Below are 25078 nucleotides of genomic sequence, written 5' to 3' on the forward strand. Positions count from 1 at the left end.
CCTCTGGACTTGACGTGAGATTTGATCCTACCCTACGCCAACGTCAAAGTCAAGTTGAAATGATAAATGTCGAGACTTCCCTAAATTTCGGTGTACACCCAAATTTTGATCTGCACCACGTTGATAAATGAGGGCCACAGTGTGTGAGGACCCTATTGTAATCGTAAAGATTATTAGGGCCCGAGCACACAGTGTGTGAGGACCCTATTGTAATTGCAAAGATTCTTATTAAGTGTGCCTGCCATGCAATGGCAAAACACTTATTGTAATCCGCCATACTTAAGTAATTAAGTTCCTTGCAAATTTCGGCACGTAATAACTGCCGCACGATTTACACCAACGCCGCAATATATACATCAAAACGTGCGGCTCGGCCGGGAATGGGGTGCTATTACTTTTCTAAGAGAAAAGTTGTATCGTTTAATTGATATTAATTTATTAGTGAATTAATTTTACCCATTGACTTATAATGGGAATCGCAAAAACTCACATTCAATATTTTTTTCCTCGCAAACCATAGGGGCTACAGTTTCAAAACTTTTATTATGATTTATAATGATATCAAGGATTAAATAAAAAATTATTTCGTCAGTTGGCCTCATGGTGGCGCTATAACAGTCCACTTTACCTTTCGGCCTGTAACTCTTGAACCATGGGTCGGAAAATTAAAATTCCTTTTTCCCTGGATTCCTTGGGTCATGACGCATCTCCTCATATAGGCCACGCCCATTTGCGTCAGGATAGATTTTCCGCCATTTTGAATTTTCTTCAAAACACACTTTTTGCTCCTTTTCCTACATATTTTCTCCAAATGTCACAAAAATCGATACACACGATCTATGGACTCATGCGATAAACATATTTAAACGATATTTTGATAGTCCATACCGTTCTTCCGTAACAGGGTTCCAAAGTTAGCGGGAGGAGCCCGTTTTGTAAGGAGTAGCCATAAATCACAAACGAAACATCCAGTCAACACCAAATTTTAACCACAAGTGGGGGGCGCTATACTGAACATATACTGAGCATTTCCACTTCGACCCATAGGGGGCACCACAAACGCGCAAAACGTAACCGTTTCATGCCAAAACGTGTTTTTCAGGGGGAACGACCCTCTCAAAACGAAACACTAACACCAACCGCTACACAAGGTTGCACAGACTTAGCGAGCTGCAGGCACACTTAAAATTTCTTAGAAATTTTCTTTTCTAGTTTAAAGAATGTTTCTCAACCCCCCCATGCCCACACCCAAGCCAGTTCATTGGGATGTAAATTGAATTCTGCTCGCCTTTTCCTCGCCTTTTGTTCCTGCACGTCTTTTGTTATAATGGTGTTACAGGGCAGGGGAGGGGATTTTGGGCCATTATCACCTCTACCTGGCTGAAAGGTGGGCTACTGTATAACACAGGCTCTCAGACTAGCCTTGATTCATTACTGACTGAACTCCAACATGAGACCACCAGCTAAGAAGAAGTTCACCTAGAAGACGCTCCAGTTCACCGCCGCCAGCAAAAGCAAGCCGCCTTCTGAAGACCTGCCTGCCGCCGCTTTGGAGCCGCCTTCGCCGCCTTCCGAAGACCTGCATGCCGCCGCACGCAACTCACCAACAGCAGGGGCCGAGGCAGCCTGCTTCCCGGACACAGAACCAGGCTCAAGCGGCAGCAACTCACCGACAGCAGCGGGGAATACACTGCATGCTTTTATGACAGGCTGCAGCCGACATGCTACTTTTATTGACCTTCAGAAAGAGAAATATCCACACAAGAGACCCCTTGAACTTGAACGTGGTTGTGACACAAGGTGGAGTTCAAGAGCTAATGCTGTTACTAAAGTGCATACAAACAAGGAAGTTTGTTTTCCTTCTCGTTCTCTTTAAAAACCTGTTTTCGATTTCTGATGCAGCAACCAATGGCCTGCAGTCTAAAAAGACTACTGTACCAGACGCTATAGATTTAATTGATGGTCTCAAAAGACAGCTGTCAGCGATTAGGTGTGATGAAAATAGCTTGAAAGGATATAAAAGCATCCTGAAACAAATGCTTTATGTGCCGAACATGCTATTGTGGGATAGATATGCAGTTAGTCCTACAGCTCGAAAATGCTTTGTTCCCTCTAAATTCAAGGATAGTATCATTACCACTACCCTGGGAAAACAATCCAATGTCCAATGTGAAAAGGATTTACGGATCATTTTAAACCAGATCGTAGACTGTCAACTTAATGAGTTGAATACCATGTTCCAACCCGACTCTTATGGTTTCATGACGTCTGCTAGTGTATTCTTAGCAACTCCCCGTGCTGCTAATGTAACTGATGCTGATGTAACTGAAATGGTAGAAACTTTCAATGTCTCTGGCAGTGTTTTGGGTGTTGCAGCAGTTAAAGAACATGAGCTTGCTTTATTTATGACTCACCTTGATATCAAAGAAAGCAAGGGAGCCAAATGTAACACACTGCTTAAGGTTTTGGATGTGTGCCCTGCAAATTGAAACGTGTCACTATTTGGGCATATTGTTTGCCTTGTTTGTAATGCTGTGCTTTTTGAGAATAAAAATCCATACATTGAATATACTTGAATAGTGTTTTTATTTATTTATTCGCTTTAACGTATTTAAAATGTAAAATGTGTTTTTTATGGGCGCCCCCCCCCCCCCCGGGGGGTGGGCTTCTCGATGGGGGGGGGGGCACCTCGTTGGCATTTCGGCTGGCATTTCGCCTATCCTGACCCTCATTCCTGGGTACGCCCCTGGAAGTGATGTTGATGCATTCCAAATATTATCAAATTATTCTGAGGCAGCCCGGACTGGCAACACGGCACCCACTTTGGGAAACCCTGCTGTGTAGGGGTGTAATGATACATTTTAACAACGATACAATGCGCATGACGATACATGGTTGACAATACGAAACATGGACGGTATTGGTTTGTTCATGGCGATACGATACCGGCATGTTCTGATTGATGACACTGGGACAGGGATCTCCATATATGGGCATACAACGGACAAGGATGTAATTAAGTGTGATCTGGGGATGCCCATATATGGGCATGTTCTGACATCACATGGTCGACTATGGGCATAAAGGGGACATGAAGCCAGAGCGTGATGTCAGAGCAGCAAACCCATTCTGTTAAGAGTGGTTCCCCTGAACAGTGACATCAGAGCATGATGTCAGAGTGATGTCACAGTGACAAGGGAACCAATAGACTGTGAAAACTTGTACTGACCGACTGAAAGACTAACACAGACAGACAGAGACAAGCTGTGACATTTCCATGGTATACTGTGACCTTTGGTCGCAATTATTGTGGATATAAATAAGTAAACACTGTGATTCTCAAGCAAATACATTGACATTATTATTTTATATTTCAACGCATATGGACAAACCCACACCTTGACATGAACACAGAGATTACACCCATTTATCGATAGACCAAGAGTAGCTATACTGTATGGAATGGAAAAGTAAATAGACCCCTCTTTTTCATTTTCCTTCTTAAAATTGCTAAATACAAGGCACAAATACATAGTTTCCATAATCAATTATTTTCACTGCAAAACGATTCGATACCAATTATCTGCATTGTAAAACGATACCGATACGATACAAAGTGGTACGATGTATGCTTTTGCATATCGATATAGTAGATCATTGCAAATTAAAATTGATTTTTTGATTCAGTTACTATATCGTTACACCCCAACTGCTGTGGCCTATAAATGTTTGGTGGTTATTGTGCCATGTATTGTCCGTCCTGATGAAGGTCTAAATGACCGAAATGTCTAAATAAAGCCAAAAAAAAACAAAAAAAAAGTTTAGCAAGTTCTTGACAGTGCGGCAGTGGCTCAGGGGAAGAGAAACCGTCATTAGAACACAGAGGGTTCCCGAAGGGTTCCTAGTTTGATCCTGGGCTCCCCCAGAGTTAGTGTCGAAGAGACCTTGAGCAAGACTCTGAACCCCTAGTTGCTCCCGGTGAGCAGGTTGGTGCCTTGCATGGTTTCCTCTGCCATCCGTGTATGAGTGGGTATACTGTATGTAATGCTAATCTCTTTAAAGCGCCTTGGATAAAGGCCTATACAAATACACCATTTACCATTTAGTGTGCGGGTCCTTTTCTTTGATTTTATTATCAGAGATCCCCTTTTTGAATCATGAAATTATGAAAGAATATTAAAACATAATACTTGTGAGCTTGCAGATTGGCTATTTTCAGCACATGTTCCTCCTGCATAGCGATGCTAGGGTTCAAGTGGTTAAACTTACTGAAGTGTGGCTGATCTTCAGGTTCCTCCTGTTTAATAGAAATGGCCCTGGCTGAGTCTGGAGAGTTCATCTTCACCTGCAGTCTGGACTCCACACACTGCTCTGAAATGAAGCAATTCAACAAGGGCTTTAATAACTGTTTGTAATGTTTCTGAAACCAATGCTTCCTTATATGCCCACCTCACCTCACCTCACCTCAATTATAACTCCCACCCATGACACTTTGATGTGCCATGCATTTTAGAAATGGTTTCATATAAAACAGAGGGAGAGGATACAAATTGGGCTGTGATCCCAAATATATCCCAAAACTAACGAGAGAAGGTATTTGATCACATACTGTAAGCAGCCTTTTTTAGACCTGGGTGAGGGGAGTGATCAAAGTAGGGCTGAAAATGGTAAATGGTGCATTTATATAGCGCTTTTATCCAAAGCGCTTTACAGAGATTGTGCATTACATTCACCCATTCACACACACATTCATACACCGGTGGCGGAGGAAACCATGCAAGGCACCAACCTGCTCACCGGGAGCAATGTGGGGTTCAGAGTCTTGCCCAAGGACCCTTCGACATTAACTCCGGGGGAGCCCGGATTCGAACTGGGAACCCTTCGGGAACCCTTCGTGCTCTAATAACGGTTTCTCTACCCCTGAGCTATGCCGCCCCACAAGATCATTATTTTACATCTGTGCACTTTCACCAGGTCTGATTTGAGCCAGGAGAGCCTTTTGGTCAACAAGAAAGAAATAAAACCAGTCCATGTGTTTGTTAACACCTTGGTTTCAAGGAGTAAACGCCTGTCCATAGTCTCTCCCAAACCGGTGTTTTCAGAAGTCTCGAGTGATGTCATTTATTTGTAGTCGAACCGGACCTTTCCGAACAAAAGTTTGGTTTCGGATAATGGACAGGCCTTAAATAATCATATTGACCAAAAAGAATTGTGTTATTTTTTTGCCATAATTGAGCATCCCTTCATTATTTTGACCTGATGGTGGCGCTAGAAGATCAAGACCATTGGAACAATTGGTTAGGGTTAATCTCCCAGGAAGCATGAATGCACTGATCAAGTTTCATGACAATCTGTCCTTTACATTTGAACACATCTTGTGTCCAAGTGGAGAGTTTGGCCAAAAGATGGCGCCAGAGGAAAGGTAATTTAATGTAGGATTAATTTCTGCAGCATTAAAGGTTTTATGAATAGCTCTCTTTTTGGATAGTAATTACCACTGCAGTGTAAGTTATGTTTTGGTTAAAACCTAAATCATGTTTGTTTTTTTCTTCCCTATAGCAATGTGTTTATGAAGGAAGATATCAGACGTGATATCTACCTTCATAAACACATTGCTATAGGGAAGTGAAAAAAAAAACACACTTCTCCCGCCTGGCAGTTTGCCCAGGGCGTCTATCAAATGTTAAAACGTGACATTAAAACCTAGGTTTTTACTTTTTTAATAAATGTAGTGGAGTAAAAGTACTATATTTCCATCTATTTAAGTACAGTACAGCCCCATCGAGCGGTCAGCGCGGTTAACGTGAGACCGGCGGGAAAGATTCTCAATCATTTAGTCATGATTTGTGCAAATTAAATACTATTTAGGCTATTATTAGTATTATTTCCCCCAAGTAAACACGTGCATGTTCAGGTCACACTGCCATAATAGTGAAATGCCCTTTTCTTCCGAGATATATTTTTTATCTATATAAACAAAAGAAAAGAAAAAACATAGGCCTACCTTGTCCGAAAATGTCTCCTGATCAAAAACGCAGCTCTAAAGTAAGGAATCTAGTCTCCACTGTTTAGAATGTCTCCTGGTAGAAAACACACTTTAACGCAGCTCTAAAGTAAAGGTTTGTGAGGTAAAAGCTCTATTATTGTATTTATAACACAGTCTTTCTCTGTATCATGTTCGCTCTCTCTCTGCTCTGTTGTTTACGCCGTTTCAACCCGGAAGAGAGAGACGGAAACGGCCCTCGTCCTTCCCTTTATCTTGTCCGGGTTGAAACACAAACTCAGGTCATAAACAAACAGGAAACATCATTTCAACATAACAAAAGAATATCAAGGTGAATTCAATGTAAAGTCAGTGTTTTATTTATAATGAATATAAATTGATTCCAGGTATAATGATAATTATAATTCTCCACCCATCTAATATATTAGATGGGTGGAGAATGGAGATGGGGTGCTACGTCGTACTCCCCTAACTACACAGTGTGTGCCTCCCTGGACATTTATAATTTTATCTTCAGTGATGGAGACAAACCGTAGGCCTACTCACATTTGCAGCAATGAGTAGCCTACTGTACATATGCTTGTGCTAGACAATAGTTGCGAAAGAAGTCGCGATTTAGTTCGTGAAACGGCACACGCATCAGTCCGTCCGGACGTGTCAACTTTTTATGGTCTATGGGGTTGCCGGCGCCGCTCTGACATCATGCTCTGACATCACTGTGATTTTTGGGGAACCACTCAAACAGAATGGGTTTGCGCCGCTCTGACATCACGCTCTGTAGACGGTAACTGGGGACGGTAACTGCCGTACCGCGGCCTACCGCGGTGTCAGGGTCCTCAGGGTAAAAAAAGACAAAACATCTATTTTTTATTGAGAACAAGCAAGTTTTATAACGGGGGTGAAGCGAGGACTGCATGCGCTCCATGCCGATCTGCTCTGGGCCGAATACCACAACATACCAGGGGTCTCCATAAATGGGTAACTTGTCCGATATACATCACTGGCCAGATGGCCAAGACATGGCACGCCGCTTGTCGCCCTGAGGTTTCTTACTAGTGGGAAATAGAGGATGAAACACTTAATTTATTGAATAAGATATCGTCAGTCAGGCAGAAACCTTTTATCTCCAAGTTTCACATTTGTAGGGTTTCGTTAAAGCTATACTGTGTAAGTTGCTCAACTAGTGGTCAGTAGTGGTATAGCAAACCGCGGTCGCGTCTGCTTTTTTCGGACGTTTTCACCCGGAGCCGCCACGGACCACCACGACCGCCTAGATGAATCCATAGAGGGGTTTCACGTTCCTCTGTGACCAGGGGTTCGGGTGTAACATGCTATGACTCCTCACCAGTGTATAAGAAGGGAGGCAAGACGCGCTGTGATTGGCCGGTAGTTTATGATCCGCGCTGTGATTGGCCGTTAGTGTATGATCTGGGAGACACGTATAGTGAATGATGCAGATGACATAATTTTGTCGGGAAATACGGCCCCTGTCACGGCTCAGTAGAAAACATATAAAGAAAAGGCTTTTGGGGCTGAAATGAACGGAGTGGGTGTTCTAAAACTAGCGATTTAATAGTTAGGACAATTTTAAGATTTGTTTTATTAAAAAAGTTACATATTAGTATAGCTTTAAGCTGATCATCAGGGGACCTCCCAAAATAATTGCTGAAGTAATAATGTTGAGAACCACTGTCCTAGCCTGATTTCAGACTCTGCGCTGGAGCAGTCCACTCAGAGTGTGGGCGGGTCTACTGTCCTAAACCACGGGTAGGCCAAATAGCTAAAATAAATAAATATGAGATTAATTGTGATTAAAATAATAATCGCGATTAACATAACGGTGAGTTAATTGCGATTAAATGAGTTAACTCGGACAGCCCTAATATATAATACAAATATGGAAGACATTGACATACACATTATATGTCAACATACAATATGTGCTGATGAGGACAGTTACAGCTTACACCAAGTACAGTCATGGCAGCATCTTTGTTACTTCGAGAAAAGGATCGCTCTACTAGTTGTTTCAGGGTAGCCTATCTTTAATAGCAAACCCCAGCTGGAATAATGATTGAAGTCCGACTGATGATGTGAAGTTACTTTATTTGTCAAAGTGAAACTAAAAACAAAAACATAACACATTATCAATATAAGCAAACACCTGTCCACATTAATCACTAAAACTAAAAGGCGCATAATCAAAACTACACATATGGTCTCTACAACATATCAAAGTACAAGAAAAGGAAAATACAAGCCCAGCAATTAAATCATAAAGCAACGGTGTGAAGAGATTTCCATTTATACAGATTTCTTATTTAAAACATAACAAAAAGCAAGTAGAGAACATCTTGACTAAGCCAGGTATTAAACCTGTAACCTTCTGTTTCACTGGACTAAGAGTCCAGTGGGGGACTGCCCCATAGGTCGAACTCCCGTTAGGTCGAACAGCGTCGGCAGGTTAGATTATCACCCGCATCACGGTTACTGAGGTTAAGTTAAGGGTTAGAAGAGAGAAGTGGCCTGTGATCTGTGGAGCAGCGGGCTAGTCGTAGAGACTAGTGTTGTAGGATACCTTGACACCATCGATGTGTGAGCAGTGGACACGTGGGGGGTGGGGGGGGGGGGGGGGGGGGGGGGGAGCGGTGTCCACCACATAGTTTCCACCATAGATATAAAAATCAAACCTCGGTTCGAAGTGAAGCGGTGGACAGATAAAACCTCCAATAGCACATGAAACCAAGTCATTTGATGATCAAATTGTACATGTTCCTCTCCATGCTGACTATAGCAAAGTTAATAATTATTTAGTATAAACCATGCTATTACCTATAGGGTTGAATTGTCATGTGAAGCTTCACCAATCCAATGCAATAGGTGAGACCTATGCAATAAGTGAGACCTATTGCATATTTGAAAAAGCCTATTCATTCTGGACTGATATTTTACACGTACGAGACAGGAAAAACCTGTTCATTCTGGCCTGGAGTGACCATATATGGACATAAGGTAACGGACATTGTGTTTTTGAAAAACCCTGTTCATTCTGGACTGAGATCACCATATATGGTAATTAAACGGACATTCTGTTTTTGAAAAAGCCTGTTCATTCTGGACTGAAATGACCATATATGGGCGTGATACACACAAAGCCATTCATTGGAAGCGGTTTTCACCGCTTCAAAAAGCTAGATGCCTCATTGGCCGCTGCAGTCCATTGGAGCTGTTCTTACAGGCTGCGTGCGTAAAGGACCGCCCCCACCTGCCTCTGATTGGCCTAGCAACTTCCGGTTTCTGTGACGCACGTGGAAGTGGGAACGACCGGTCGCCGAGTCCCGCGATCTCACGCCTCAGAGCCGAAGGAGGCGTCTACCTTTCTATGTCTATGGTTTCCACAAAAATAAAGAAAGCGGTTATAGAAAAAACATGGTAATGGAAGGGGTGGGGCCAGAAATCAAGCAAGGGGCGGGGGTAGAGAAGAAAGGGGTTGGGTTGGGTTAGGGAAAGGAAGGGGTGGGGTTAGAAAAAAGAAGGGGTGGGGCTAGAGAAAGGAAGGGATAGAGAATTACAATACACAGATAGTTAGCATAATAGTAGTTATCATGATATAATAGTTGATAGTAGTTAGCATGATGATATTAGATGATAGTAGTAAGCATGATGATATTAGATGATAGTAGTTTTAGTTTACTACAACTAAAACTGGTAAGGAACACTTGTTACACTGGTGACATCAGAACGTTTTTTGAGCGGTGGTCACACCGTCTCCATAGCGTGGCCGTGTGTGTAGGTATGTATGTTTGTTTGTTTGTTTGTTTGTATGTATGTATGTATGTATGTATGTATGTATGTATGTATGTGGGTGGGTGGGTCTGTATGTAGCCTCAAGCGGTGTAGTACCTTTTCTGACCACACATGTTAAGGGAGGGGCGCTGTTGTTCAGGCCAGAACAGGCAAGGCACACTCACACTCACACGCACGCACGCACGCACGCACACACACACGCGCGCGCGCACAGACTCCACCGCTCAGTTCACACGGGTGTGATTTTTTTCTCCAGTGTGGACATGCTGGTGTTTCTTCAGGTTAGATGAACGACTGTAACTCTTGTCACAAAGTTTACAGTGAAAAGGTTTTTCTCCTGTGTGGATACGCTGGTGTGCCTCCAGGTGACCTGACCGACTGAAACTCTTATCACAATGTTTACAGTGAAATGGTTTTTCTCCAGTGTGAACACGCTGGTGTTCCTTCAGGTGACCTGACCGACTGAAACTCTTATCACAATGTTTACATTGAAAAGGTTTTTCTCCGGTGTGGACTAGCTGGTGTTTATTCAGGGTAGATGAGTGACTGAAACTCTTGTCACAAAGTTTACAGTGAAAAGGATTGTCCCCTGTGTGGATACGCTGGTGTGCCTCCAGGTGACCTGACTGACTGAAACTCTTATCACAATATTTACAGTGAAATGGTTTTTCTCCAGTGTGAACACGTTGGTGGTTTTTCAGGTGGTGTGACCTACTGAAACTCTTATCACAATGTTTACAGTGAAATGGATTTTCTGTGTGAACACGCTGGTTGTGGCTTTTCAGGTATTGTGACCTACTGAAACTCTTATCACAATGTTTACAGTGAAAAGGTTTTTCTCCACTGTGGACATGCTGGTGTCTCTTCAGGTTAGATGAGTGATTGAAACTCTTGTCACAAAGTTTACAGTGAAAAGGTTTTTCTCCTGTGTGGGTACACTGGTGTGCCTTCAGGTGACCTGACTGACTGAAACTCTTATCACAATGTTTACAGTGAAACGGATTTTCTGTGTGAACACGCTGGTTGTGGCTTTTCAGGTATTGTGACCTAGTGAAACTCTTATCACAATGTTTACAGTGAAAAGGTTTTTCTCCAGTGTGGACATGCTGGTGTGCATTCAGGGTACATGACTGATTGAAACTCTTGTAACAAAGTCTACAGTGAAAACGTTTTTCTCCAGTGTGACAATGCTGGTGTCTCTTCAGGCTAGATAACTCACTGAAACTTTTGTCACAATGTTTACAGTGAAAAGGTTTTTCTCCAGTGTGGGTACGCTGGTGTGCCTTCAGGTGACATGACCTACTGAAACTCTTGTCACAATATGTACACTGGAAAGATTTTTCTCCAGTGTGGACAAGCTGGTGTATCTTCATGTTAGCTAACTTACTGAATCTCTTGCCACAATATTCACATTGAAGACATTTTTCTCCAGTGTGAACACGCTGGTGTTTCTTTAGGCTAAATGACCTACTGAAACTCTTGTCACAATGTTCACAGTGGTATGTTTTTTCTCCAGTGTCTCCTGAGAGAGAGATAGAGAGAGAGAGAGAGAGAGAGAGAGAGAGAGAGAGAGAGAGGGAAGGGGAGGGGAGGGGAGGGGAGAAGGGCAGGTTAAAACTGGTGAGTATTACATGAGGAGCATTTGCAGATTCCTTGTTAATATTCCTGATTTAATTGTATTTTTCAACCTCTTTTACATTATAACAACTCCAAGTTTATTTCTCCCACACATGTAAGTCCTGTCCGTGTTTAAAGTTGCACTCCACACATCCAAAGTGTGGTTTAATTCACGTAAAAACAAATCTCTGATCAATAAAACTACATGGTAATCATTTTCCCCACCCCCAAAATGTTCCTAAATTAACTTTATGGGATCTCATTGCCATATCTGTACCCTCATTTACAATGCCAGGATCTATTAATATTGCACTATGCCACGCCTGTAGGAAAAACCCCTCATGAATATGCTAATGTGCCACATTCCCGTTATCAACATTTAGAACCCCCAATTGCAATATTAGATTAATTATGCCTTATTGGGGCTCAACATTTTGAATAGGCCTGTAGCCTACTTTTTAATGTGGGCGATGTTTATTATCATTACAGATACTCAGATACAGTATTTGAAAACATTCAAGATACACCGACTACAGGAAATAAACCCATGAACAGGATGAGATCACAACCCACACAACGATTCAAAGGAGACAGCTTTGCAACCAACATCATTACAGACGAAACCCCTGCAGTAGAAACCAAACAAGATCTTGTGCTCACCACACCAACACTTGTATGTATTCTACTCTTAACCCCACTCACTGGACAAATGTGCTAATTTGGAGAAGAAGACCCATAGGGACAGGGTTGATTTCTTGAAGAGGAAGGGAATCTGTTTTGGTTGCCTTTGCATAGGGCATCTGAGCAAGGACTGCAAGAAGCGCTTGACCTGCTCAGTGAGCAACAAAACCCATCCAAGTCTTCTTCACATGTATCAGGAGGGCAGAGTGAGCAGCACAAGCTCCGACCAGTCTAAGAGACCTTTGGTGAGTAATGTGCAGATCTTGTTGCAGACATGTGGACAGACAGGGGCTGGTAACAACAATAGAATATTGTCAATACTGCCTGTACAGGTAAAGTCCAGCAAGGGACACAAAATCATCAAAACATATGCATTCTTGGATCCAGGCAGGACGGAAATAAGCGGCGGTCGAGTTGGATGCATTTTATTTCATGCCAAAAATAATGTATTTTGCAGTTTGGGTGGGTGCTGAGGGGCTCACCACCGTGGAGAATAAACTTTCAACAACGCAAAACTACCTTTGGTTTGGTGAGTACTGAGTAGTGAAGTAGTTTTGTTTATTTTGACTGAAGTTGAGCGCTCGTAGGGGCTGAGAAAACGCGGTCTATTCATTTGCCGACGGGTCTGTCAGAGCGTCACTGGAGGTGACGCGATGGACCAGAGCTACCCCAGATGCAAGGCTCTCACATATTTCCTAGCCGTAGGGATGTATACCTTCTTAAAAGTCACTATTAAAATCATTCCCCCCATATGGTACGGATGACCCCAAATGTGGGGCCCTGGCCTAATATGTCATAATTATATAGTCACTATATGTCACTGCCTGTAATAAAGAACAATTCTAGATATGCTAATTTTAACAACAGTAGTGAAGAATATATTGTCTGAGCTTTATCCCAACCATTTTTTATCCCAACCATCTCTTTCAATATTTGGCATGTTGTTATAATATAATAGTGATAACACACAGAAAGCTACCACAAATGCAAAACTATCACTTTTTTCCTACTAGTACTAGGGATGTATACCTTCCCAAAAATCACTATGAGAATCATTCCCCCCAGATGGTACCGATGAACAAAAAATTTGGGGCCATGGCTCACATAGGATTATGTCATAGTCACTATGTTGTCCATCAGTTTGAAGTAGAATGTTCCTTTCGGATTTTGAAACAGTTTTTTGGCATGGGGGTATAAAAGCAGTGATAACACACAGAAAGCTACCACAGATGCAAGGCTATCACTTTTTTCCTAGCACTAGAGGTGTATACCTACTAGTGATGCGCGGGCCGACCCGGTGCCCGCGGCGCCCGCCAAACTGCCCGCCGATTGAGTCTGAAACCTTGACCCACCCACCTGCATCGCGGGCGGGCGGGTTATCACCTCTCTCATGTGTAAAAAATAAATAAGATTAATCACCTGTTCTTATTAAGTGTGCCTGCCATGCAATGCAATGGCAAAACACTTATTCTAATCCGCCATACTTATATATATATATATATATATATGTCACGGTTTGTTAGAGAAACAGTACGGTCGAGAAACGGAGCACTCGCCGTGCGGCACGTGGCGGAACAAGCGGTCGCCACAACAACGTCCTCCAGGCGGAGCCGCTCGATTGTCCACGACATTGCAAGCGGCGCGAAGGCCAGCGGACCTTGGTCCTGCTCTTCGCCCCCGAGCGCCGCAGGCGCGAGTGGCCGCGAAGAGCGCCGCGCGAGTTACATATGTATTTACTACTTATCTATTCTTTTAGTGAGATGGCTTAAAGAAAAAAAAGGAAGACAACATATCTAATTTAATGTGAATTAATTGAGAGAATATTGTGTTTCATTGTATTGAGGCTTTACCTGCTGTAGCTGCAGCTGGAGGGTTGCACCATGGCATTGTCTTGAGACCAGGAAACCCTTCTGTTAGTCGAGCGTCTTGTAGCAGACGCAGGAACAACCTGCACGTTGGTTCACCCTTGAAAAGCATTTTGTCCACAAGGGCAGTGGCTGCGTCCATGGGGACAGAGATGCTCGTCAGGTGTTCGTATTCAGAGTAGAACAGTAGCTTTTCAGGCCTGTGTGAAAATACACACTGGATGACAAAGGTTATGTCTAGAATTAGAATGTCCAGAAGTTCCGTCTTGTTTTGTCTGAGCAACTCTGATGCCTCCATGCTGATCTCTGGAAGAGAAGAAAGAACACATTGGTTATTAACCATTTCTCCCATTGTAACTAGTGTTGATTTGAATAAAATCAAATGTGGTTTTATTCATATTTTTACACATCAAAAGTTCTATTGTCATGATTACGAGCTTGTAGATCGGCTATTTTCAGTACTTAATTATTATTATAATAATTAAGGACGTCGACATGGGAAGTCACATTCTTTTTTGCTCTCGCCCCAGAACAATAACAAAAGCTAGGTTCATCCCTCACTTCCTACTCTTGGGAGCCGAGACGAAATGGAGCCGAGGAAATTTGGAACGAGCCGAATGGCCCAGAGAAAAATACAGATTTTCTAGCCCCGGCCCGAAATGGATCTGAGAGTGATTGGATCCGACCCTAAAATGGAACCAGGGAGACCGGACCCGATCTGGCCAGGTCTTTGGCCCGAACTGTGTCCGATGCTATATAATGCTTTTTTTTTTTTTGAGACTAATAGCCTAGACACTATAGCGCAGCAGCAGCGCACTGTAGCCGCCGCTCCGAGGACCGAGAGGTGAGAGCGATTGCGGAGGGTTGCGTGCGCCGTGCGTCATGCAGAACAGTTAGATTTTCAGCTCAGTCCCAAGCTGAACAATAACAATCACAGTGATATCCACAACAAACACCAACCTGTCCAGGCAGTGAGTATGATACTGTCCAGTTAGTGTCCACGACACCACAGCTCGCAATCGCATCACAAAACTTTCCTCCTCCTGCGCTCTCGGCTGCCCGTCAGAATAATCACAGACAGGGATGTGCAGAGAATGTTCGAGAGGCAGGGGCAGACATTTCTAAAAGGGCCTTTTAGAAATGTAACTGAAGGCTGCATTCTCTTGAATGGAGCCTTCAGTTATGATATGGAAAGGGCCCGGGAACATTTGAATTTATTTTACCAATGTAAAAAAATGCATTCATGGTCTGAAGAGGGCACTTTTTACAGATGGATAAAACGGCAGGGGCTCAAGATGTCTATGTGTGCACGTGGCTGATCACAGAGACGAGACGAGACTCAGCTGGCTTGCGTGCGTCGGTGCGTTTGTGTTGCAGATAGACAGATTTCCGCCGACTTTATGTCGCCCGTCCCATTTGTACCCATACCCATAAGGGTCCATTGTGTTCCTAACATTTAGCTGGGGACCCCCTAGAACTCCCTCAAGCACTTAGAGAACCAGGCTCTAAGCTGTGTAGTCCCAGCATTGCAATAAAAAACGGATGCCCCCGCGATTTATTACCTTTTAGTTTGGCACGTTCTGAACTTCTGACAGTATAGGGAAAAGGTGTTGTGTAATATCCAATCCAATATTGGTGCATTCTTAATATAAAATCCAAACTTTGCGTTTCTCCACTGGAATTATATCCATCACGTTGATTTGTTTACAGTTTATATGATATTATATGATATTCTCTGAATAGATGATGCACAGCATACACAGTAGGCTACCTGTGGTAATCTATTGTGCTATAGTGCTTGCAGCCATGTCAGAAATAGTGGCCAGTGGTCTTTTCTACCTCCTCCCCTCCTTATATGCTCATCCTGTCATTTTCTTCTTTTTGTAGTTTTTATTTTTCACTAAAAAAGTGTATTACAAAAGAAAAAGTTTTTACAGTGTAAAAAAAAGTCTATTACAAAGTCTATTAGTCTATAACATCGGCTACGAAGCTTGCGGAGCATCTGCTGTACACAGCTAAAGCAGACAGCTAAAGCAGAAGCACTGTCTTCTACAGTTTGGATCAATGGATTTACACGTTTTCTTTCTTGGGAGCATTAGCAACACAGAGCACATTTGCAGCCCGTTTTGTAGTAAGAACGTGGGAAGTGGCGGGCGGGCTTGCAAAACACACTTTTTAGGGCACTCTAGCTCGGACACAGAACAAAGAAACTTGTCCGTTCATGGGCTGCAGTGAGCTTGAGTAACAACTGAACTATAAAGCTGACTCCTCATTATCAAAACTAGCGCAAATGTAACGCTCTCTGTGTTAACGGAGACTGCTTTCTCATAATAAACAGCCAGCGCTAGCGCGAAGCTAACGCTATAGTGTATCTCGCAGCTCGGCCACTCGTCTGTAGTAAAACATAAAGCCCCGCCGTTCTCGAACGCTTCTTACCTTTTGTGAACATTATATCCAAAAAGTAAAGGTCCTATGCCGGTCTCTCATCTGTTTACTTCATAAGCGTGGAAAAAAATCGAAGCAGCTTGTTGAAATAAAGTTTATATCGCTCATTTTGTCAGCCGGTCCTTTGTTTTTAGACACACTACCTCCCCTGGTCACGTGGTATAGACACAACGAATAATAGTGGGGAAAATAATGCACCGGCTGACAAAATGAGCGATATAAACTCTTTATTTCAACACGCTGATTGGATTTTCGTCCACGCTTGAAAAGTAAACAGTTGAGAGAAGTGTATAGGACCTTTACTTTTTGGACAGAATGTTCACAAAAGGTAAGAAGCGTTCGTGAGCGGCGGGGCTTTATTTTTTACCACAGACGAGAGGCTGAGATGTGAGATACGCTGTCCATTACGAGAAGCCATCGCCACGTCTTTCTTTGTGTGTCCGAGAGCGACTCAGAGAGTCAGATCACAACGTATAAATCAAAAAATAAATCCTTCCAGAATACTGTCTTCTGCAAACCAATAACATTAGCGAGATGAAGTTAGTCGCTGAGAATGTTTCTGTTTACACACTACAACCAGATGCACCACACTGTATGGGGTGGTGCTCAAAGTGTGTAATTAGAGACAATGAGTTCTCAGAGCGCAATATCTGTCTACATAGCAAAAAAAAGTAAGACAATCCGATAAACGGTTATGGAGATATAGGCCAAAACGTTTATAATGTAATCTGGTGTAAAAGGAAAATAGAGGAAATATGTCATATTTGAAATACGTGAAAAATTGATATGATATGATATCATATTATATCAAGTTTTCGCTCATTTCCTGTATATATACACCTATATAAGTGGAAAAAAAAAAAAAAAGTTTTAGACGTTTTTGGCACTCAGGGAGTTAAAGTGTGAGGCGCTGTATAGGCCTAAATATGATTGACATAAAACCTGAAACGCCATTCTGACCCCGACGATGCCCTAAAACGTCTTTGAATGAATGTCTTTTTACTGTCAAATAAGCTAAACCCCAATTTGAACAACGCGTTTGTTTATTTAGCCCATGACAATATTGTGCTACTGTAAAACTTTCTGTAAAGCGACTTTGGGTACTTAGAGGAGCCGTATTGTGGAGATGATATACGTCTCATTAGTATTTGCTGTATAGCAACATAATTAATTTTACATTTTTTGGAAAATAATTTCAAGGTTTTCAGAAAGCTTAGGTTAGGTTTTAGAAGGCGTTTTTAGAATCAGTCTCAGTCTAAATTTCAATCATGAAACACTGGTTCTTTGAGGTGTGTGATTCCTTGTGCAGCCACTAGGCTGAATATCAATTGAGCCACACAATGTGGGTGTAGCCCAGGGGTTTTCATAACTTTTTGACTCAGGGAAACCCTGTATATAACCTTTTATTCCACAACACCCCTGAATTACACTGACTGTATTTTTAGAATCTTACATCATATTGGAGAAATATCCGTTTCCATCAGAAATGACTGAACACAACTTTATACTTAACTTTATTTAAAGACTTCAACCCTAGCATCCCTATTCTGGGGGGGAAGGTTCACAAAAAAATAGCCGATCTACAAGCTTGTTGTAAGCTTGAAGATCTGCTATTCTTGTTGAAGAGAGTTGGCCATAGATGGAAAAATAACTCATCAAGTACAGTGCAAATCAGGCATGTTTTACGTGCTTAAAGGAGTAGTTCACCACTTTTCAACCTGTCTTCATATAATAGGTCCTCACTAATGTTCATAATAAGATAGCACAATTTCTTTCTATTCAGTCTGGGTCTCATAGGAGAGCTGTCAAATCCTTCCTACTGGTGACATCATCGTTTGACAAAATAATAATAATAATATTTTTGAGAAAAAAAAAAAGAAAAAAAAAAGATTTTTATTATCACGAGAACAATGGCTTCCACTTTAACATTGCAACTTTTTCAGGAATAGAAAGCCTGCAGTTTCTATTAGCTTGCATTTCCCATTGATGATGTCACCGGTAGGAAGGATTTGACCCACTCACAGCTCTCCTATGAGACCCAAACTGAGTAGATTTTTTTTTTGATATTTTATCATGAACATTAGTGAGGACCTATTATATGAAGATAGGTTGAAAAGTGGTGGAGTGCGCCTTTAAGTAATATTGATGAATTCCAAATATTATCAAAGTATTCTGAGGCACCCCTGGACTGGCATCACGGCACCCACTTTGGGAAACCCTGCTGTGGCCTATGAATGTTTGGTGGTTATTGTGCCATGTATTGACTGTCCTGATGAAGGTCTCTAAATGATCGAAATGTCTAAAAAGAAAAAAAAAAGTTTATCAAGTTCTTGACAGTGTGAGGCAGTGGCACAGGGGTAGAGAAACCGTCATTAGAACACAGAGGGTTCCGGAAGGGTTCCTAGTTTGATCCTGGGCTCCCCCAGAGTTAGTGTGGAAGAGTCTTTGAGCAAGACTCTGAACCCCTAGTTGCTCCTGGTGAGTAGGTTGGTGCCTTGCATGGTTTCCTCCGCCATCGATGTATGAATGTGTGTGTGAATGCTGGGTGAATGTAATGCACAATCTCTGTAAAGTGCCTTGGATAAAGGCCTATATAAATGCACCATTTAGTGTGCGGGTCCTTTTCTTTGATTTTATTATCAGAGATCCCTTTTTTGAATCATGAAATAATATTAAAACATAATACTTGTGGCACTTGTAGATCGGCTATTTTCAGCAAATGTTCCCCCTGCATAGCAATGCTAGGGTTCAAGTGGTTAAACTTACTGAAGTGTGGCTGATCTTCAGGTTCCTCCTGTTGAATAGAAATGGCCCTGGCTGAGTCTGGAGAGTTCATCTTCACCTGCAGTCTGGACTCCACACACTGCTCTGAAATGAAGCAATTCAACAAGGACTTTAATAACCTCAAACCTAGTGGTGTCAAGAATATGAAAATAATGGTCTAAAGTGAATAAGGTGAAAGAAGACAATCTGCTTTTAATATTTCTGCGACCAAAGCTTCCTTATATGCCCACCTCACCAACCGTACAGACTTTGATGTGTCATGCGCTTTAGAAATAGTTTAATGTAAAACAGAGGAAGAGGACACGAATAATTGTGGTTCAAAAACTGGGCTGTGATCCAAAATATATCCCCAAACTAATGAGTGTGGATGACAGATGGTATTTGATCACATGCTGTAAGCAGCCTTTTTTACACCTGGGTGAGGGGAGTGAGCAATGTATTGTAGGGCTGAAAAGAGAATTATTTTACATCTGTGCATTTTCACTCATTAAAAACCTTAAAAGCCAAACTCAATCTCAGTTAGACTGTGAGATGTTTACCGGTAGTTCTGATCTGAGCCAAGATGATGGAAAGAGCATTTTGGTCAACAAGAAAGATATAAAAACAAAAATAATTGTGTTCATCCTTGGCATAATCGAGCATCCCTTCATTCTTTTGACCTGATGGTGGCGCTAGAAGATCAAGGTCATTGGAACGATTGGTTAGGGTTAATCTCCTAGGATGCATGAATGCACACTGATCAAGTTTCATGACAATCTGTCCATTACATTTGAACACATCTTGTGTCCAAGTGGAGAGTTTGGCCAAAAGATGGCGCCAGAGGAAAGGCCATTTAATCTAGGATTAATCTTTGCAGCATTAAAGTGTTTACATTTTTTTAGTGTTTACATTTTTTTTAATGAATGTCTCTCTACTCAGTAATTGCCTTCACATCTGACATCTTCTTTCATAAACACATTGCTACAAACAAAAACAACCCAAAAAGATAAATTAGATGTTTGCCCAGGAATGTAGGAAAAGAAAACTTATTATAACTAGAAACGGCTGAACCAATAGACTTCTTTGCATAATCAACCTGGTCAAGTTATTTTTTGCACAGAGCACTTCCTGAATATGCAATTAAAATGCATAACCTGTTGTCCCTTTTCACTTCAATATGTTTTGCACAGTAGGCCTTTTCGCTAGTATGTGAAAGGGAGAGGTCACACCGTGGCTTGGCCATCTGGCAAGTGATGTATATCAGACCAGTTACCCATATATGGAGACCCCTGGTAACCATATATGGAGAACCATGTACTGTATATGGAGATATGCTATGAGAGCCCAAACATGCTTAGTCAGTTATTCGTTATGTGAAAGTCCTATGACGTCTATGACATCTGACATCATACATACAATCCCTGATAAGCCCATATATGCAGATACCTGTCTGTAGAACCAGCCACACAGATATGGGCTTTCTTGGCCATATGGATTCTGTTAGTGTGGTATGTGGCGGCCTTCATATATGGGCATTCCCATATGAAGTCCTGTTACATATGGGAGTGCTTCGCTCTTTCTACATGTCATCTTTTCAACACCCAACTCTAAACCTTACCCTAAACTCCGTGGGGTGAGTCGCTAACCCTCCGGTCGAAAATATTTTACCATTACATATGGGCTTAATATTGATGACATCAGGGTACTCCATATATGGGCATAAAAGGGATTCTGTTAGTGTGGTTCCCCTGACATTACAGTAATGTCAGAGCGGCAAACCCATAGACCGTATAAAAAAAAGCATGTGCCGTTTCACATACTAAACTGTGACCTTCAGTCGCAATTAATATTGTAATGTTAGGCGGGTCTGAGGCCTGTCCTGGACAGGTACCTAAAAAACAACAATAGTCTCTCTCTTTCTAATAGAAAATGTTCCCTCTATAGAAAGTGAGCGTAAGGCGGAGTTTCGCTCCAGATGACGTATTTCCCGTCGCCATCCTCGAGGGACGTCACTTATAATAATAATAATAAGTGCACTACAACGTTTACACAACCTCCATGACGATCCTATTACTGTATGTAGCCTATTGTTGTAGGCTACAACAGTTATCATCAAAATAAACCATATCAAAGTGTGCGGGACATTTCTCTCTCAAAATAACTTTTCTAGTGTTATTTCTTATCCTGGTAAACATCATGGGTCTGTCCCTTGTTCAGCCATGTCAGATATATTTTCTCGTTAAACAAAACCGTTTGCTCAATCTCATTGTAGGCTATATCCTATAATATATTCAATAGATATATTTTTATGACAGATTTACAGGCCTCAACCTCCCGTGTAATATGTATTAGCCTAGACACTTCAGTCAACTCTGCCACTTTACGCAGATCATCTGAGAGAACATTGTGGTCAAGCAAGGATCACTTTGTATTGAGAGAGAGAGGTGCGCTTTCTCTAATTATCCAACAGAAGAGAAAGAGAGAGAGAGAGAGAGAGAGAGAGAGAGAGAGAGAGAGAGAGAGAGAGAGAGAGAGAGACATGCTCAAGCCTATAATATATTAAATAGAAATATATGTGTTATGCCAAATTACAAAACCAAACCCGAGTGGCCCCGTAATGGTCTTGTCCATTTCCGTCCCGTTCTGATTCCTTTTTTTTTTTTTTTTTTTTTTTTTGAGACTTGTGACATTGTCCTGAAATCCGTTTATTTCCGAGGTTCAGAGAGACCCGAGCATTTAGCTTATTATTAGGCTATTAAAAGTCCATGCGTGCCTCTGCCTTTCATGTGGTGAGGTCTACTCAATCTAACATACTGTCTGCAGCTACATGTGTGAACTGATTGACAGGCACTGTCAGAAGTCAGAGCGGTGTAAACTTTATCATAAATGTACACTTATTAATGTCAATGCTGCTGGTTGGTTGCCTAGGAATCTATAATATTAACATTGAAACAAAAGCCAGGGAGAAAGGAATGCTTTTAGGCTATTTTCTATCTACAGAGGTAAGTCATTTTCCGTTTAGAGAGAGAAAGAGAGAGAGAAATGGTCGAGTGAGCTTCACTTTGTATTGTAAGACGGGACCTGTGTTGCATTGCCGATTAAAATATAATCTCTTTAGGCCTAAGCCTATTTATTAAATCACAATCGAATGTTGTTTACTTGCATAATGGGGACACTTTTTTTTTTATTGTAGGCTATTTTATATGTAGTCACTGGAAAATGTTTCAACATCTGATCTCTCAGTACTGTTGCTTCAATTTTTTTCTTTTTTTTTACTGGTCCCCCTTGGCAATGGCGCTGGTTTTGTAGGCCGATAACTCCAAATCGGCCTACAAAACGTCATACGCACGTTCCCTATAAAAGCAAGGCAGAATGATTATTTTTTCTTTTTTAGAAAAATACTCCCAATTATTTCGTCATGATTTGTGCAAATGAAATACTAATTATTAGGCTATTATTATTATTATTTCCCCAAGGTAAACACGTGCATGTTCAGGTCACACTACCATGATAGTGAAATGTCCCTTTCTTCCAAGTTACATTCTTAATCTATATCTATACTATAATTTTGCGAATGTCTGAGTGAGTGTCTGTCTGTCTGTCTGTCTGTCACAGCGTTTCTCCTCAGTGGCTGGAGCAATTGATCTGAAATCGCCATTAGCATATGAACACACCTGACATAACTGTGAAGCCCGTTTGTCACTTTCACAAATCATATGCTGTATATTAGCATTTTTATGGTGTAACTACTATCTATTCTGCATCTAGCATGAGGCATGTCTATTCTGCATCTAGCATGGGGCAACATGTTTAACCAGCTCTGTGTGTGCGTGTGCGTGTGTGTGTGTGTGTGTGTGTGTGTGTGTGTGTGTGTGTGTGTGTGTGTGTGTGTGTGGGTGGGCAGGGGGGGGGGGGGGGGGTGTTGGCTGGCCCTCTTTCAGATGTTGTCATGCAGATCGGTACACAGTATCTCTGTAGCCTTTTAACGAAACGGGTATTTCTTACATTGATGCTCCTACATATTATCATGCAAGCACCAGAAAGTTACTTTCCATCCCTCATATACTGTGTGCACAGTGCACACCCCATAACCCACACACTGCACATCATTTCGGAGCTCATATCTTTGAACGGGTAAGGACTAGTGAACAAAACAAAAGAACAGAAAAAAAACATAGGCCTACCTTCTCCGAAAATGTCTCCTGGTAGAAAACACACTTTAACGCAGCTCTAAAGTAAGGATTCTAGACTCAACTGTTTAGAATGTCTCCTGGTAGAAAACACACGCAGCTCTAAAGTAAAGGTTTGTGAGGTAAAACCTCTATTATTGTATTTATAACACAGTCTTTCTCTGTATCATGTTCGCTCTCTCTCTGCTCTGTTGTTTACGCTGTTTCAACCCGGAAGAGAGGCACGGAAACGGCCCTGGTCCTTCCCTCTATCTTGTCCGGGTTGAAACACAGTACACAGAAACATTTTCAACATAACAAAAACAAATAATAGTAATTAAGTGAGTGTTTTTAGTCTAGATAATGAATACAAATGAATGCCCGGTATAATGATAATAAAATAGACCAGGTCAACCTGGTTGTGCCAGACCCCCTGTCTGTCATCATCATTTATGACATCATGCCTTTTGTAGGCATGTCATCATCATGTCATCATCATATATACCCTTTATATAGAAAAGGGACAGACCGACATTTGCTTATGTAGGCCTACCCATTTCATGGGTCTGGCAAATATTATTAGATGGGTGGAGAAGGGGTGCTACTTTGTATTTCCCTATTATAACTGCACAGGACAGCAGTTTTCAGTGTGTTTGCCTCCCTGGACATTTATCATTTTATGTTCAGTGATGGAGACAAACCATAGGTCTACTCACATTTACAGCAATGATTACATTTACTTGTGCTGGCCAATAGTTGCGACCAAAGGTCGCAGTTTAGTATGTGAAACGGCACATGCTGACTCCATCCGTCCGGACTTGTACACTTTTTTATGGGTTTGCTACTCTGACATCATGCTCTGACATCACGGTGATGTCAGAGGAACCACTCTAACAGAATGGGTTTGCTGCTCTGACATCACACTCTGGCTTCACCGTGATGTCACACTAACAGAATCCCTTTTTTGCCCATAAATGGAGTTCCCTGATGTCACCAATATTAAGCCCATTGATTGATTGATTGATTGATTGAAGACTTTATTAGAAGTTTGCATAGGAAAAGGTAGTTTCATGACGGTACAGTTCACTGGTACAAGGTGTTACGCCCCGCCTAGGGGAACCTTGAGGCGCAACACAATAAGTGGGACCCTCCTCTTTCCAGCTCTCAAGAACCACCAGCAACCAGGGTTTTCAGCCTTTTTGTGGGTTTTATTAAAAAGCCATTGACTTCAGGGTGGGCATTAACTCACACAAAGAACCAAAGAAACATAAGAACTCATAAGAACCTGAAGAACCTAAGAACTTAACATAAGAACCTGAACTGAACATAAGGACCTGAAGAACATAAGAAACTGAAGAACCTAAGAACTTATCATAACTCAACTCATAATCACAACTCAGGAGAACATAAGGACCAACATAAGGACTACCCACCCCTACGAAACCCAAGGCTGTTAAAATCAATAACCCTTTACAATCATTCTAGTGCAACATGCTGGCTGGCAGTCTTGGTGAACTGAAGGAGAGCCCACAGGAGCAGTGGAAAGGCCAGGCTTTTAAACTTCCCTCCAGAGACTGGAACCAATCAGCTCCCTCCAGATACCTGAGAAATCAGTCACTCATTCAATCAATCAGTCAGGCACACCTGCATCCCATCACTCAAACAGGCACACCCAAAGCTACACAGACTACAATCTACAGGCATAAAATGAATGAAATTATGACCCC

At 41.9% G+C, this 25078-nt stretch overlaps 1 protein-coding gene across 1 annotated transcript in view; it reads right to left on the reverse strand.

Moving 5' to 3' along the window:
- Positions 1 to 14858, reverse strand: part of LOC308299876 (uncharacterized protein) — a gene marked incomplete at both ends in the record, with an annotated part of 95749 nt that extends 80891 nt beyond the window's left edge. Inside the window, 2 exons of the mRNA XM_080743657.1 lie at positions 13960 to 14280; positions 14792 to 14858. Coding sequence (XP_080599783.1) covers positions 13960 to 14280; positions 14792 to 14858 — 388 coding nt within the window. The remainder of the gene's footprint in view (positions 1 to 13959; positions 14281 to 14791) is intronic.
- Between the last annotated feature and the right edge of the window lie 10220 nt (positions 14859 to 25078).

The sequence above is a fragment of the Nannobrachium achirus genome, assembly GCF_963921795.1.
Source record: "Nannobrachium achirus genome assembly, chromosome: 15".
Classification (NCBI taxonomy): Eukaryota; Metazoa; Chordata; class Actinopteri; order Myctophiformes; family Myctophidae; genus Nannobrachium; species Nannobrachium achirus.